The sequence below is a fragment of the Electrophorus electricus genome, chromosome 8 (genome assembly GCF_041902795.1).
Source record: "Electrophorus electricus isolate QZ-2024a chromosome 8, ASM4190279v1, whole genome shotgun sequence".
Lineage (NCBI taxonomy): Eukaryota > Metazoa > Chordata > Actinopteri > Gymnotiformes > Gymnotidae > Electrophorus > Electrophorus electricus.
Window position 1 is genome coordinate 9,321,521 of NC_137504.1, and position 15,217 is coordinate 9,336,737.

Here is a 15,217-nt window from a genome sequence, read left to right on the forward strand (position 1 = left end):
TATAGGGAATGGTTCTGAGGACAGGGAAGTTGGACAAGTGAAATCACTTGCCCAAAGTTGTATTCTGCAGTGAAACTGCTGTTTTTACAAAACCAAAGTTTTTTTTTTTGTGCAGCACATTGCAAATATAATGTATGCTGACACTTATGAATGTCAACTAGTGCAAGTGCTCATGACTTGCTATGAATCAGAGACATCTTCATTAATAGCTGCGCACAGATGTTGGTACAAGGCAAAAAGCAGATGTTTATTGTTCATTTCATAAAGAGATATACATATACAATAATAACAAAACCATTCCCCCACAACTATCAGTCTCACGTATATTCAAAAGGGTTGTCAGATTGTACTGAAACGCATATGTACATAATCCAGAGAACTCATCTGTGAAGCTCAGGTATGTGTGCACCTGCCCCCCAGCCCTCTCCTCTCAGGTCAGACCAGCAGGCTGCTGGTCTAATGGGACACTCAGCACAGAATCTAATGTAGCAGACCTGGAGACAGACATGCTGGCTCCCGATATATGAACATTGGTAGGCATAGACTTGTATTTAGCTGGGTCTTTAGGAACCTCCATACCAACGTAGCCCTATAGTAAAAGCGTGGGTGAGAGGAGAGGTTTGCCGAGGCCGGAGAAACGTAGTCCTCGGCAGAGTAAGGATCTGCTGATCGTTCAAACGTCTGTGTGTTTGACAGAGTGAAGAAGTTTCACATTGTCTTACAGTCCATTGCAATGGCATTAACGATTGTGTTGGTATGTTTAGACGTATACATTGGTTGTGGTTGTTATTATTTTTATTATTTATTATTATTTTTGCTCTTTACCCATTTTTTTTTTCACACAAACTCCAGTTATAGTAAAATTTTAGTCTTTACACACACCAAATTATGCATTGGTAGTTTTAGCATAGCTAGCCTGTGGTTCACCAATATGTGAAACTAATGTATGGTGTAAATTATCATTATTATTTTACTAGTCCTGCTGTAGCAAATGTAACAGGACAGCATGAGTAGAATAGTTCAGTACTCTTTTCAAAGAGGACCAGTTTAGGAAAATGAAGCTTTAGTCTTCGTCTGTTCCCTCTATTAAGGCTCAGAATTTCTCTCTCAGTACAAAAGGACCACAAATAATGGTATGCAGAAACACTGGTGGTATTAATCATGGCTTCAGCACAGTAATACCCAGTGTTTTGTTACTGTGAAGCGTAGCACATGCAATATTTATTGCATTTAACATAGAATATGTTTGATCACTTCTAAATTATTTCTTCATTCTGTTTTCATTGTTAAATTTAATTTCAGACAGACATAAACATACTTAAAAACCCTGCAATACCGCGTGCCTTGACACGATATATATTTAATAAGTCAAAACTCCTTTGTGCCATCCAGTATTGCAGGTGTCCTTACTCAAACATGCTGGGAATAAGAACTCTCAAAGAAAAAAACAGATTTTGAAAAATTATCAGCATGATTGATTGGGCAAGAGGTGGATGGAGTCTTCAATTCATTATTATAAATATATAATTATTCTTAAATAAAAATAATTTCTCCATTACACCTGCTTCTTCCTCTGTGGACAGCTCCTCCATGTTGCTGTCTCTTGACCATTGGCAGTGTCCTGGGCATCGGACCAATCAGCATCCCTTCAGTGTTGCAGCACTGAAAGAGAGCAAACAGAACACCAGGTCAGACCTTTCTCCTTAACGACAAGAAGAGTGCGCATGTCAATGCTGCTAGAAAAGGCAAACTGCAAACTGCAGCATGAAAATCTCATATCAGAACCAATTTAATGAAGTACATAAAACATATTCGTAGTGAACGACCAACTGCCTTGAAACATGGACGTGTAAACGTTCTAATACTATGAATTATGTTGATTTAAATAAAGAAGAGTCAGGCCTTCTCATTAAAAAGGCTGCATTTAATGATATGCCTTCTCTTTAGACACCCTGATCTGCTGTTTTTGGAGTAGTGCATATTAGGATAAGCAAGAAAACAGAGAAAGTTGAAAGGCAGACTGTAACATTTTGCCACCAATTTGCGTTGTTTTGTGAAAATCTTCCATGGAGATGTACTGCACCTAAAAATAACATCTGTTTCATTGCTTACCAAAGCTTGGCACCTGAAGCAAAGAGCAAGGCAGAAAGAAGTACAGCTAAAGACCTTTGAACCTGCATGCCCAACATCTATGAGAAAGTAATTTTAGATATTTTACATGAACTCTTTAGGAGGTTTTTAGAAATAATCCAAGAGCACCATAAATGAAGTAAATCCTGGTTATAGTGGGACATAATGAAGATATGCACATGGCTTTGGCCGGGACAGGGCCAGGCACACCTGCCATGCTCCTCCCTCTATTCTGTCTCATCTTGTATCTTCAGGATAATAAATCAGCGCAATGGCAGTCCAACACTGGAACTGATTAAGGAATTCAGTAACCAGCTACAACTCCAGATCAGCAATATCAGATCCCAGAAACTGCAAACCAAAGGCAAATGCCTCTGGACAAAATGTCAAGGTAGGCTTATTCCACTAAAACGTCAGAAAAAGCTTAAATCTTAATCTGTTAACCTCTTTTACTACAATTTACAATAACCCTTTTAGTAATGTTGATAAGACTATATTATTTTCAATAGTATAAATCAGGTTCTGTCTATGCTAACCTTTACTCATCTGTTTGCAGGTAAGAAAATAAGCCCCCTTTCTTTTGTGTTTAGTTTCACTTTGTGCTATCGCAAAACAGCACAAATGTAGTTTGGTTCTTGGTTCATTTGGTTCTACAAGCCATAGTTCAGAAAATACGAAAATAATGACAACTAGGTAAAATTCTTGAAGTTCACATTTTATTTATATACTCTTAAAACATCAGAAAACATGTACACAATATCGTCCACTGTAACTTTGTCAATGGTTTTACAGCATTCTCTGACCTGCAAACAGATAGAAATAACAAAAGTAAAATAAAAAAGAAGAGGTTGAAATAAAACAAAGCCAAACACCAAAATAAATACCATTTTTGCTCTGCTTTTGACAAAAGTCCATCAGTCAGTCAGTGTGGTCTACCAAGCAAAGTGTGGGGGTTTTCTCTCTCAAGCCACTGATCTCTGCCAACTTGAATTCCATACTTGGAAAGACCAGGCTATCTTACAGTATGTCCCTTCTCAGGTGGGTAAATACAGTTCAGAATGCTAATTGGTATGCAATTGAAAGACAACCATGAATACAAATCAAAAATTACACATTTTCTCATGACATAACGCTCACTTGAGCCACACAAACTTAAAACCTTTTGTTCTCGGTTATGAAATAAGATTTAAGCCATTCCTCATCCAATTGATCTGGCAAAATACATTTTCAATACTGTATATACAAATGTGTATTCCTGATGTTCAGCCCTATAATCCAACATGTGAAATGACAAAAAAAATTATAAAGTTCAGGCACAACAAATAAATTTAAAACACATTCCTCAGCTTACAGTTAAGCAGAGAGACAATGAACACTAAAATCAGAAGAAATAATTGAACTACTAAGCCAACAAGAAGTCCTAACCCATAATTATGGTCCATCATATGTACTCATCACAACTCCTGTCTTGTACTTCAGTGTTCTAGTCATCAGCAAGACATTATGGGTAAGTAACAGTCCTCTCTCTGAACGGTGTAATGCAACTTATAGTAGTGATGAATTTCAATGCTCCATTACAACAAAGTGCGCGTGTGTTAAAGCAAAAAGATAAAAATGGCTTGAACAAATAATTGCCCAGCAGTTAAAAACAAACAAGACCTTCCACACCCACACTAGAACAATAGGGTCTTAGCTGTGAACGGAAGTATTTAAGCTAAAACCTGGCATGCATGAAACAGTAAGAAGACAAGTAGATGACATAGGTAGGAGAGAAAGTGACTGCGAGACAGGCAGACAAGTGGCAAAGAGCAGGGATGAGCCGTGCAGCGAGGGACTGGAAAGCAGGAGTGAGGGGAGCAGATGTTGCAGTTGTGAGGGGTGGACATGGTGGCAGGGGATTTGGCGGGGGGGTGCGCTGCTCAGTTCATCTGGCAGGTCTGCCTATGGTTCTCACTGCTAAGAGATAAGCAGGGCCTCTGCTCTCTCTTTTTACTGGCACTTGAGGTGACTTTGGCTTACAGCCACCTCCAGCAGAAGCCCAGCTACAAACTGCCTGCAAAGCCACGCCCACATCACGACTCCTCTACTCAGACCACAGGACCAAGATCCAGCATCTGATTATGTCTCAAGGAGGAGCAGCACCAGTTGAGTTTCTTTACCTGCCTAAGGAAGAGAGTGGGTATCCACCAGTATGAGTCTTCACATTTCACTGACTTCCACATGTAGCAGATAGACTCAGTGGCTTTCTGGAGTTGAAAAAGATATTGCATACACTGAGCTGTGAGGTTCTAACTATAAAAACACTAAACTGGTGCTTTCAAGCTCCCACTGGCCTCTCTCTCCCATATTTTATAATATTATATTATATATAAATAAAACACACACACAAAAATCAAGCCTGATTATGTAAACAATATTTCTAAGAAATATTGACTGACTTTCCCTCACTGATAGATTCTTTCAGTATATTGTTTTCATTTTCATAAGCTAATGAGTGATTTATGAGAAAAGGCTTTAACTATACTTCCACTATGGAAAAATACAGTAATATACTGATGTAAAAATATCAAATGATGATTAGATAAGGCATATGGGCTCAAAGGAAAATCAAGTTAAACATAATAAAACTTAACATGACTAATGAGAACAATTTCCTTTCTTTACCATTATTCAGCATTATCAATTTCCAACAACAATCACCTTTCCCACCCCCCTAATTTCTGCCTTTTCCATGAAAATAAATAGAGTCCTGGGTGCCTGGCCTGACTCTTTCTGGGCTTCTTTCTGCCATGTGGCTGGGTACAGTAAGAGGGATGGAGTTTTTTGTGGTGCCTGCTTTGCCTACCTTCTAAAAAGGCACACGGCCTCACGTCTCAAACTGAGTTAGCAAGGCGCGAACCTCAGGAGTGAGCTGTTTGGCTGCTTTGGCGGCCTCTGTGATGGCTTTACGGTACAGGCCCTTTCTCTTCTTGTCGAAACGAGACTGGAAGTTTTCTAGAAAGGGGGCAAGCTGAGTAATGGCCAGGAAGGAAGTGGTAGGTGACCCAAACCAGGAGACGCGGGCCTCCTGCCTGACTAAGAGCCCATTATCTTTGCGGCTCACTGTGATGGCTAAGATCCGGGCGGGCCACCAAGGGAAGCCAAGAATTTTAGCCCATACAATGTCCCCTACACAAATGGTCCTGCCATCCAGGGCAACACACTTTGAGACATTTTTTGAAAAAACAGCGGCTTTGAGGGATTTACTGCGCTTTTTTTCATCCTTGGGAGCAGGGGGAGGCGTGGCGGTAAAAGCAGATGATGTGCCGGGGGCAGGGGCCGATCGGAACTCACCGGGAGGGGGAAAGTCAAGGGTTTCAGTTGAGCTACACTCAGAGTTTGATGACTTTAAGTCATCAGCGCTATCGACACTGCACACAGATGTGCTAGAGGAGTCGGGCTGGCTGGGTTTAAGGGTCATGTAGACCACCAGGTTGCCAGCCTTGCTCCCGCGCGTCTCCCGCCCCTCCTGTTCCTCGGGCTCAGGCTGGGGGTCCCTGTGCTCCAGAGCTGAGTGGGGGTGCGGTTGGGGTTGGGCCTGGCTCAATGGGGACTCGGGCGCTCTGTCTAGCCCCTGAGGCTCTGCAGCAGTGGCAGCCTGGCCTGCAGAGCAGGGGGAGGCAGGGGAGCGTGTGGAGTTGCAGCGGGGCGCAGCTAGCTTGGGCAGCGTTAAGCGCCCCCCACCTGGCACTTTCTCCAAGCAAGGCGGCTTACATGAGGAAGAATCGTTTTCTTCGTTACGGTACCTTTGGGGCTTGATGCGCATCCTGGGTGGCAGGGGGTTGGACATGCCAGGTCCTCCTCCACTGATCTGCTGCAGTCGTCGGGTGAAGTGGACCTTCTGGTGAGCCTCCTGAAGAGCTGCGGCCCTCGTCATGGCCTTGGTGTTGCTGCTGCTCCCGGCGGTGACCGTCTCCCTCTGCCTCCGCTGAGCCTTGGCCATCTTCAGCACCTCCCTCGCCTTTGAGTGGTCAACATTTTTGCTCTGCAGCACCTTCTTGGCGTTGAGCTGCACTCGGGAAGCGCTGGTGGCTGAGGACGGTGCCGCCGTGGACACTCCTCTCACCACTCTGCTCCCTGCCGCTGCCCCCTTCACCTGGCTCAGGGCAGAAGTGGAAGAGGAAGTGACCCGTATGGTTGTGGCCTGCCGTTTGGGCCCGTCTGCGGCGCGACCCCTGTCCTCAGAGCGTGCATCGCTGCGGTGCCGCTTGCCCGCTGCAGCGGTGGCACTGTCGCCACGACGACGTTTCGCATCATCATTACGGCAGTCTGAAATGGGGCCCCTGCGTGTCTCGCGCTTGTCCACTTGCACCACAGCCCCTTTGCATTTGTCACACAGCACTTGTCTCGGTCGGAGCTTGATGGCGTTCATGATGGATGTAGGCTCCTCTCTGTACAGCCGGCGCTTTGGCCGTTTGATCTTGCGGGGTGGAGGCTGAGGTAATGACTGGTTGTAGGTGTCCCTGATGAACAACGGAGGAGGGTAAGGGGCCCCTTCCTGAAATAAAGGGGGTGGTTTTGAGGTCCATGGGTTGGGTTGAGAGTTTGGGCTGGGTTGGAGCACTGATGGGTCCTGGACAGGTTCCTTTGGAAGGGCTTCAGGAGGTCCTTGAGCAACACCCTTCTCAGTCTCTGACTGGAATGCTTCCATCTTAAGCTGCATAGATTCTGGTTTATCCTTGTACTCTCTCTTGGGGAATACAGTTATTGGAATTCCATAGGGTCCAAACCTGAAGAGGGAGAATGAAAACATGTAAACATTAAAACAAAACAAAAAACAAAACACACACGCACACACGATTCCATTCATGTTTTGAACATCTCCAGAACTATTGTTAAAGAAACAAAAACTTCAAAAGTCTCCAAACTAACTGCATTTTGTAAGCATTTACAGTTTTGTTTAAGAATGCACAGTCATCAGAGTCTCCACTCCATTAACAGACCCAGTGGTCAGGGGCTGAAAGTAGCACTTAGAGAGATCAAAGAGACTCTGTAGATTGATATGAAATGTGTAATCACCTTTGGCAGTTTAGTTTTATATCGATTTTATGTATTCATCTGGAAAGGGCTGTTGGAGATGTTTTGACAATTTTTCTGCATGACAAGATAAGAGATACCAAACCAAAAATGATCTTACATAGAAAATGCAAAATAGAGACTGCCATAGACCTTCTTATGGCTAAAAATAAACTGGACAATATGCTGGCAAGCCACTTCAAAGCTTTGACACTAAACAGTTTGAGCTGAGCACTTGAGTTCAGCAACTGATCTGGAACAGAAGGTTCTCATCACCTAACTGGGGAAGTGTAGTTCAAATGTATGGTGATTAAACTATAGATATCATATTTCATATTTTACCAATTATGAAATAGATACACATTATCACGTCCATTTCTGCAAACACTCCTAAATGGTGCAAGACGCATCAAGTCAAGAGTCTGATGAGAGACATCATGTCCCACTTATGTCCCACTTAAGAATATGCTAGCCCAATAACACACTCACTTATAGAGCATGTTTATTAGTGCATTTGAGACTATCCAAAACTACACCCTTGAGCGACAATGATGGTATTAAAAACTTTGTCATCAAATAACATAACACACCAAAGACCTAGCCCTACAACATTTCTTAAAGTGCTTTACATTTATGGCATTTAGCTGACACTTTTATCCAAAGCAACTTACAATTATGAGTTTTAAGCAGCTCTTTCTGTTCACTGACCCTTCACTGAGTCAGTTACTTGTACATAAAGGAGTATGAACACACACACACACACACACACACACACACACACACACACACACACACGTAACTAGCATTTTTCTTCCAGCTATCTTTTGCAGCTGTTGTTGATAATACAGGCTGTTTTTAATGTGAGTTAGTGAGTGAACTTCCTTTGCTTTCTGGTCAGTGCACCCACAAACTCAAACACTACTGTGGCATGTCTACTCATTTGATGATAAAGCAGGCGGACCAGTCCGATTATTTGAAACAAACAGGAAACACAGGGCCAAATGTCTTTTAATGACCCTCATTTATGGGTTGTAACAGACTTATGACAATCACCTAAAAACAAATTTGCAAATCTGATTTCAAAATGAAACTGGTAAAATATTCTATGAAAATATGGTATATACATCCCGAGGGAAAAAAAACCCAAAAAACAACCACCCATCTTTAAAATTATACAGCTTCATGCCAGAACACATATACTAACACAGATTTGCAAAGTTAACAAAGTTGGTTATCTAGAGCCTTTTTATCAGCCAAAAGAGGTGTGGTGTGCTAGAACAGGCAGCCAGAAAATTTTGTGGACTTAAGATAAAACCTCAATTTTCTGCGACTGTAGCTAAGAGTTACCGCCTTCATCCAGATATGGCCCAATGCCTGGACTGCCCTCATATACCAAGATCCAGTTCTGACACACACAGCCATCCATAGGCTCATGCTGCATATACATAATTGACAAAGCTGCCATCTTGAAACTGTCCAATATTCTGCAATGCTTTAAAAAACAGGCTGATACTGCACAAGTAAAGATGGCTGCACAGTATATAGATGCCATGTTTCATAAATAGCCTTTAAATATTTAAAGTTTGGGATCTGAATGTATTTCCAAATACAAACCAACCACAGAAACATAAAAGGATTCAAACAAGTCAACAATGGCATTATTTGCCAAGTTGTTGGTGCATATTGGAATGGCACTTGGAGAAGTGCCATGACAAGATACTGGACGGGACTAAGATGGGCATGGGAACCATAGATGCTGTGAGGTTAGAAGAAAGATGCAGGCAGAATGACCTCGCTCAAAATTTGAAAATCTTTCAAATCAGGAAGGTTTATACCAGAATAGTGCTGATTTTATGAAAGAAAAATTATTTTTACAACATGGTTTTTACAACAATGTATATGAACGTGCATATTGTAAGTCTGGAAAGCCCTGGCAAATATAAATATACAACCTAAAGCCATTTTAAATAGTCAGTCAGCAACTGGCTAGATAGCACTGCTATGCAATGAGGATGCAATGAAAGTCCACTTAACTCTGTTTCATGAAGCACTGCTACAAAGTTCTACATTACAATCAGTAGTCAGTTTCCTTTTAACCATGGATGCAATCTCTGTAATGTCATGTATTTCAGAGTTTGCAGATATGAACCACTTATCATTAATGATTTATAATTTATTATGCAAAAATATTCAAAGAACGTGCTCTTTGGATATTGGCTTAACTTTGATACTTAATGTAGACTCAAAGCGGGGAAATTTACGGGGAGAGGAGTGGAACAAAACGAGAAATTAATGGACAAATGTTAGAGGAGGCGTCTGGGTGTTAAGCCTTCAGAGGCAGCCGACACAACGACTTGCATCACTCACTCGCGCAGTGCTTGTTTAGTCGCAGAAAACTAAACTGCACAAATAATGTAAAACTTCTGTAATCGTGGTATCTGAATGGGAGGGGCTCTCTCTGCAAGCGGACAACTACGAAAGGTAAAGAAAGATTTTGATCTAGGGGACCAATAGAGCGAAAAACAGGGTTAATCACCAGATGTAAATCCATAGATGTGAGCGAAGCAGCCGTTTACCTTTTCGAAAGGTCCATTAGCACCCCGGAGAATATCTTTTCGCCTAAACGAAATGACACGACAAGTGCATCGTCGATGATGTGATCCAGCGACACTCGAACCTCCGTCCCAGGTACGAGACCCTCGATCGTCTCAGGGTGTCTTTCGATAGTTTCTGCACAGGGCACCTGAGGTTTCAGCTCCGGATCAGTCCCTGGGTCGCTGAGGTCTGTTTTGAAACTCAAAACAGGATGTGCATGCACATCCTCCGATTCTGACGAGATGAGCGACTGTTCCACGACTATTGGAAGTTCGGGAGATTCCTTACTGAACCCATTAGAAAAGTCACTGATGCAACTTTGTCCAATAGATTCTCCGAGCGAGGTTTCCTCTAAATTGGACAGAGACTCAAGACGATCTGAAGGCTGAGGGCGTTCATGGAAAGCATCCTCCGCAGGTCTAAATTCTGACAGCGGAGCATCGTTCGCAGCTGCAGGCTCCAAGTTTGTCTCATGAGACGGCTGTATCAAACGTATGAAGTCAGTATCTATATCAGCAGGACGCGTTGTCTCTGGATTATCGTAATATTCAACGGCCGGTTCGGCGGTTTCAGACAGGGACAGCCCAGACTCTGTTTTAACAGGATGAGCAGGCAGAGAATGCAAGAACACCACGGATGGTTGCGAGTCAGAGATGGAACTGGGCAAAAGGCAGGCGTTGGATTCGTGAGGACCGACCTCGTTAGCAGCCTCCACATTTGACGAAAACGGTTCTTTCAATCGCTCCTCCACAACGGTAATGTCTTTATGTGTATAGTCCGTAAAAACGTCCTCCTCGGTTGTATCCACGCGGCTCCGAGAACCATCCGTCTCGGTGTGCCCATCCTCTGCATGGACAGTAAGGGCTTTTCCCGCGGCTTGGAGGTCCGGCCTTCTTATTTCCATTCGGACCTGGCTGCATTCCTGAGCTGCATCCACATCCTTGGGTTGGTGACAAAGGTCCATTTCTGGGAGGAAGTCCTGCGTCGAGTGGGCCTCTGGGTTGGCCACATGCTCAGCTGGCTCTGGTTCGTACTCGACCCCGTCCCCCGCTGTTGTTGATGCCGCAGCAGCTCCTGGCTCCGCAGCCACGGCCGCCATTTTCTTTCCGCTTTGCAACTACTACTTGGCCCTCTCCTACTGATAAGATGTGATCCCACCCACAAAAGCAGAAACACTCGCGATTGGCTAGATTAGCGTGCGTATATAAATGAATGGCCCAGTTTTTTGCCATTCAAATGGACACCATGGAAACACCATTGCGATTGGTTGTTATATTGTCAATACCGTTGTTCCCTGGAAAAAAATATGTTTGGCGCCACAAGGGGCAATATTGAGTTGAATGTGTAGCCTGTAATGAGGCCTGTCTGTGTACGCCGTTATATATACTTGTGTGAAAAGTAAATGAACAACTTTACATTACAATGCTAAATGCATTTAAATATAACACTATAACACACACACACACACACACACACACACACACACACACACACACACACACACACACACACAGATATATATATATATATATATAAAATTTATTGTATCTTGTAGACCTGTATTGTTTCATGTTTCATCTTCTCTTTTTCCATACCTCTCCCTCACACATTAATAGCATCATTCATCTCAAGCATCCTGTCTTTTATCCAGTCACTTTGAAATTCCTAACATGTTGACTTAGGTCTGATGATTAGTTAAACAAAATCATGGTCCTGTCACATTTGTATTGAGTATAAGTCAGGACTTTCATGTAGGCCTATCCTCAATAATGTACAGGGTGTCAAGTTATAAGGACAGATTAGCCAAAAATGAATAAGATAACAAGTGGCAAAAGAGTTTTTTGTATCTATGTCATATTCTAGATACAATAGATAAAGTATACAATTACAAACTAAATTCTTTCTTTAGAGAAGCAGTGGGCCAGTACTTTTATAGCATCATAGAACTATTTTATCATTTTTATTCTATACAATTTTGATCTGATTTGATAAAACGTCAAACGTTCACCATCACAACTTAGAAAAATCAACCAATGACATTTGTTTTAATGAATTATACTCACATCAGTGATTCATTACGCATTTATTGTCAACCCCCAAGAGACACTTTGAATTACAGTATTGTAAAAGTTTATGTTTCACTCTGATTTACATTGACCAACTGCTCTGCACTTGGAAACTGTCTTGTGAAGGACACTGGTTAAACATTCTGTAGTCATGCCTCATAATGTTATGTGATTTGTGGTATTTTGTGGGCTCTGGCACTTAAGTGTGTACTCAATAAGCAGTGAGGTCAATGCACTGCATGCAATTTCCTTGGTAAAAAAAAGACAAAAAAAAAACCAAACAAACACTAAACCAAAGAGATCCAATTAAAAATTGAAAATGGGGTCAGAAGTAAGAAAAATATACAGAAGTAGAACACTTCATAGACCGTCATTATGTAATAAATAAACAATGCAAATTAGCATATAGCTAAACATGTAATGATATATAACATTATAGACTTGTTTTATAAGTTTTGTATTCTTATTTAGTTTAGTTAGAGCAGTTGTTAGAAATGTACTATATTTATTATTGCTTATTTAATAAGGACAAATACACATTAAATAAGCATTACATAAATATAATACATTTCTAATAACTGCTCTTTTTTTTTGCTGTGTAACACTATATCAGTTTTTTATATATATAATGTAACATTTAAACTTCATTTTGTCTTTTTTCAGCTTTCCTCTGTATTATACAGCAAGGAGTTGCTTGGACTTGCTGTCCCCCTCACAGATGATAAAATTGTCTTTAAAAAAAAATGTCTAAATCCAAACGAATATGCTACTTAATCTCCACTATAAGAGTCATAGTGGGCATTGAGAGGCCAGCTTTTGCAGCTAACTTCAAAGAAGTGTAGAACCCTGTGAGGCATTGTGACATACAAAGACAGACGTTCCTCATACTTCTCAGATTAAGACTTTAGAAGAAAGAAAAAAAAAACATATTACTCGTCATCTACAGACAGAAACACACACTTATGTGCAAGTGTGACTATCTATCTATCTATCTATCTATCTATCTATCTATCTATCTAACATTGAAAGTTGTAACTTACAAAATGTGATCTTTGAATTTTCACCTGTGAACATTAACTTTGGGAGTTGACCTGTGGCACAATTTGTCATCTCACCAAACCCTGTCTTTATTGTACTCTGACTGTACTCACACACTCTTCATGGCATGTGAAGATAGTCTGGCTCCCATTTCTTGCCTGTCACTGCCCCACAAATGGAGCAGCAACATGTCAAGCAGTAATAGGTTTTGGGTTTTTTTTGTACTTTTCTGCCTATGTCTTTCAAATTTTTGAAGCAAGGTGTATTAACTAAAACATTCTAATCGTCACCAAGATTATTCAGAGTATTCTGTGCCCATCTTAAAAAGTTTAGTGTCTGCTCACAAGCAAGGTCAAGGCACTTATTATGCGCTGCCAAGTTCTATGACTTTTATCACAACTATTGGCTGTGGTCTGTCTGCTCAGCAACAAGTGTTTTCAAGCCTAAAACTGTTATAGCTGTTAAATATAAAGGGAAGACTGTGGGGCCATAAGCAGAAGTTTGGGACTGTTATAAAGACGACACACTTTCACCCACATGAATATGTTAGTTTACATACCACATTCAATTTAAAGTAAAATTTAACTTGTGTATGTTATCGTACTATGCTTTAGAAATACATGAAGGAGTTGCTCCTCTAATTTTGTGCTCATCCTTCACTGAACTCAGTAAAAATAGTTTTTTAAAAAAGTGATTAAAAAGGCTTTTAACGATGATCCTTCCTCATTTAAAGGTTTCAGAAGATCCCACAAAAGGCAGTGGAGGGAGAATTACGTTTATATGGTCCATTGTATTGTGGCTACCTGCTCTGCAGGTGAGTAACCTCATGGTCACATCCTTAATGACTTCTCATTTTACATCTTTTGTCGTACCATCATAAAAGTTTATGGCCTGGTTATAACGGGGACGTTCTTGTCATGTTTTAACAGACAGGTAGACATAAGAGACAGTGTATTTAAGGAGAGCAAATTCATCCATCAGTACCTTTCTCTGAAGTCAGGCCTTACCTTACCTCTCACTCTCCTACTGATCACAATCATCTCTGTCCAGACATGGCTTTCTCTGGCAAATGGGAGACTCAATCACAGCAGGGATATGAAGATTTCTGCAAACTCCTTGGTAAGCAAGTTGCTCTCAAAACTCTTGAAAATGCTGAATTTTCTGGTATATAATACACTATATAATTTTGTTGGATGTTTTCTATGGATCAGAGGTTCAGAATTTTTCTTTGATCCAGTGACTGTGATGATTTCCACATTTTAAATAAATTTCCATTAGTAGTTTTCCTACACCTGGATAGAGTCAGTGCACCCACTTTTCAATCAGAGGCTGCACTGACAGTTTTATATTTTTGCCTTTTAATTTATTTTTAAAGTATTTTTTAAATAGAGTGCTCAAAATTAGTGTTTTAAATCAGAGATGAGAATGGGTTTATAGTCTGTTTTGCACTTCAGGTATCCCCGATGATGTAATTGAGAAAGGTCGTGACTACAAGCTCATAACAGAGGTTGTTCAGAATGGGGATGAGTTCTCATGGACCCAGCACTACCCAGCCAACCACAGTGTAACCAACAAATTTGTCATTGGCAAAGAGTGCGACATGGAGACCATTGGAGGGAAGAAATTTAAGGCAAGACTGAGATAGGTGCTGCTTAAATCAACACCAACGATAAAAAGAAGGCCAGTATCACTACTGAAATTCATGCCACTTCAAAATGAATAGCTTTATATATATATATATATATATATATATATATATATATACATACACACACACACACACACAGCAGAAAAACAACAGTACTGCAAGATGCATCATCAGTGAACTGGCACATCAGCCAAATCTATTTTCTTGTGCTTAATTTGTTGTTAAAACGAATGGGTCTATCAATCAGTGATAAGATCTATGAATTCTATTTATTCCTATTTGTTACTAGGCAACTGTCAACACAGAGGGGGGCAAGCTGAGTGTGCAGTTCCCCAAGTACCACCACACATCGGAGATCAGTGGAGGGAAGCTGATCGAGGTCGATCATTGAAAATGAAGAAAATGCATCATCATGTGTAAAAACTTGTTGTGAATAGATGTGAATACTGATGTACCTTTATCTACAAATATTTTCTTCTGCATTACAGACCTCCACGGTCAACACAGCCAATGGTCCAGTTGTCCTGATCCGTACCAGCAAGAAAATCTAACTGCATCTCCCATGTACATTCAACCGTCCCAAACCTTTTAAAATAAATTCCAGGGGGAAAAAAACTATAGTGACAAATGCCTGCTTTTTTCATTCCAGCAATGTTCCTAAATGGATTACAAATAATAAACAAAT

At 41.1% G+C, this 15,217-nt stretch overlaps 2 protein-coding genes and 1 long non-coding RNA gene across 6 annotated transcripts; 2 read left to right on the forward strand and 1 right to left on the reverse strand.

The window, feature by feature from the left end:
- Positions 1 to 1,550: 1,550 nt before the first annotated feature.
- LOC145658924 (uncharacterized) lies at positions 1,551 to 2,687 on the forward strand. Its single transcript, XR_014124795.1, has 3 exons — positions 1,551 to 1,688; positions 2,118 to 2,199; positions 2,385 to 2,687. It is a non-coding gene; the product is annotated as an uncharacterized LOC145658924 (long non-coding RNA).
- A 168-nt stretch (positions 2,688 to 2,855) lies between these two features.
- Positions 2,856 to 11,145, reverse strand: pwwp2a (PWWP domain containing 2A). Its single transcript, XM_027022681.3, has 2 exons — positions 9,762 to 11,145; positions 2,856 to 6,899 (listed from the first exon to the last, which is right to left on the reverse strand). The coding sequence occupies exons 1-2, from the start codon at positions 10,877 to 10,879 to the stop codon at positions 4,997 to 4,999; spliced, it is 3,021 nt and encodes a 1,006-aa protein (XP_026878482.2). The 5' UTR covers positions 10,880 to 11,145; the 3' UTR covers positions 2,856 to 4,996.
- fabp6 (fatty acid binding protein 6, ileal (gastrotropin)) lies at positions 9,493 to 15,217 on the forward strand. Of its 4 annotated transcripts, none has more exons than XM_081718839.1 (6): positions 9,493 to 9,666; positions 13,618 to 13,698; positions 13,814 to 14,003; positions 14,339 to 14,514; positions 14,822 to 14,911; positions 15,021 to 15,217. In XM_081718839.1, exons 3-6 carry the CDS (start codon positions 13,937 to 13,939, stop codon positions 15,081 to 15,083), a joined length of 396 nt encoding a protein of 131 aa, XP_081574965.1. In that variant the 5' UTR covers positions 9,493 to 9,666; positions 13,618 to 13,698; positions 13,814 to 13,936; the 3' UTR covers positions 15,084 to 15,217. The 4 variants fall into 4 exon arrangements, with proteins under 4 accessions (XP_081574965.1, XP_035383088.1, XP_081574964.1 ...); XM_035527195.2 differs by having other exon boundaries at positions 9,496 to 9,666; positions 13,935 to 14,003; XM_081718838.1 differs by lacking the exon at positions 9,493 to 9,666 and adding an exon at positions 9,741 to 9,873 and having other exon boundaries at positions 13,935 to 14,003.

Coding starts and splice junctions, on each gene's coding strand:
- pwwp2a (XM_027022681.3), bottom strand. CDS start 10,879: ATGGCGGCCGTGGCTGCGGAGCCAGGAGCTGCTGCGGCATCAACAACA. Junction 6,900..9,761: donor CTAATGGACCTTTCGAAAAG/GTAAACGGCTGC, acceptor CTCCCTCTTCAG/GTTTGGACCCTATGGAATTC.
- fabp6 (XM_035527195.2), top strand. CDS start 13,665: ATGGTCCATTGTATTGTGGCTACCTGCTCTGCAG. Junction 13,699..13,934: donor TGTGGCTACCTGCTCTGCAG/GTGAGTAACCTC, acceptor ATCTCTGTCCAG/ACATGGCTTTCTCTGGCAAA. Junction 14,912..15,020: donor GTGGAGGGAAGCTGATCGAG/GTCGATCATTGA, acceptor TCTGCATTACAG/ACCTCCACGGTCAACACAGC.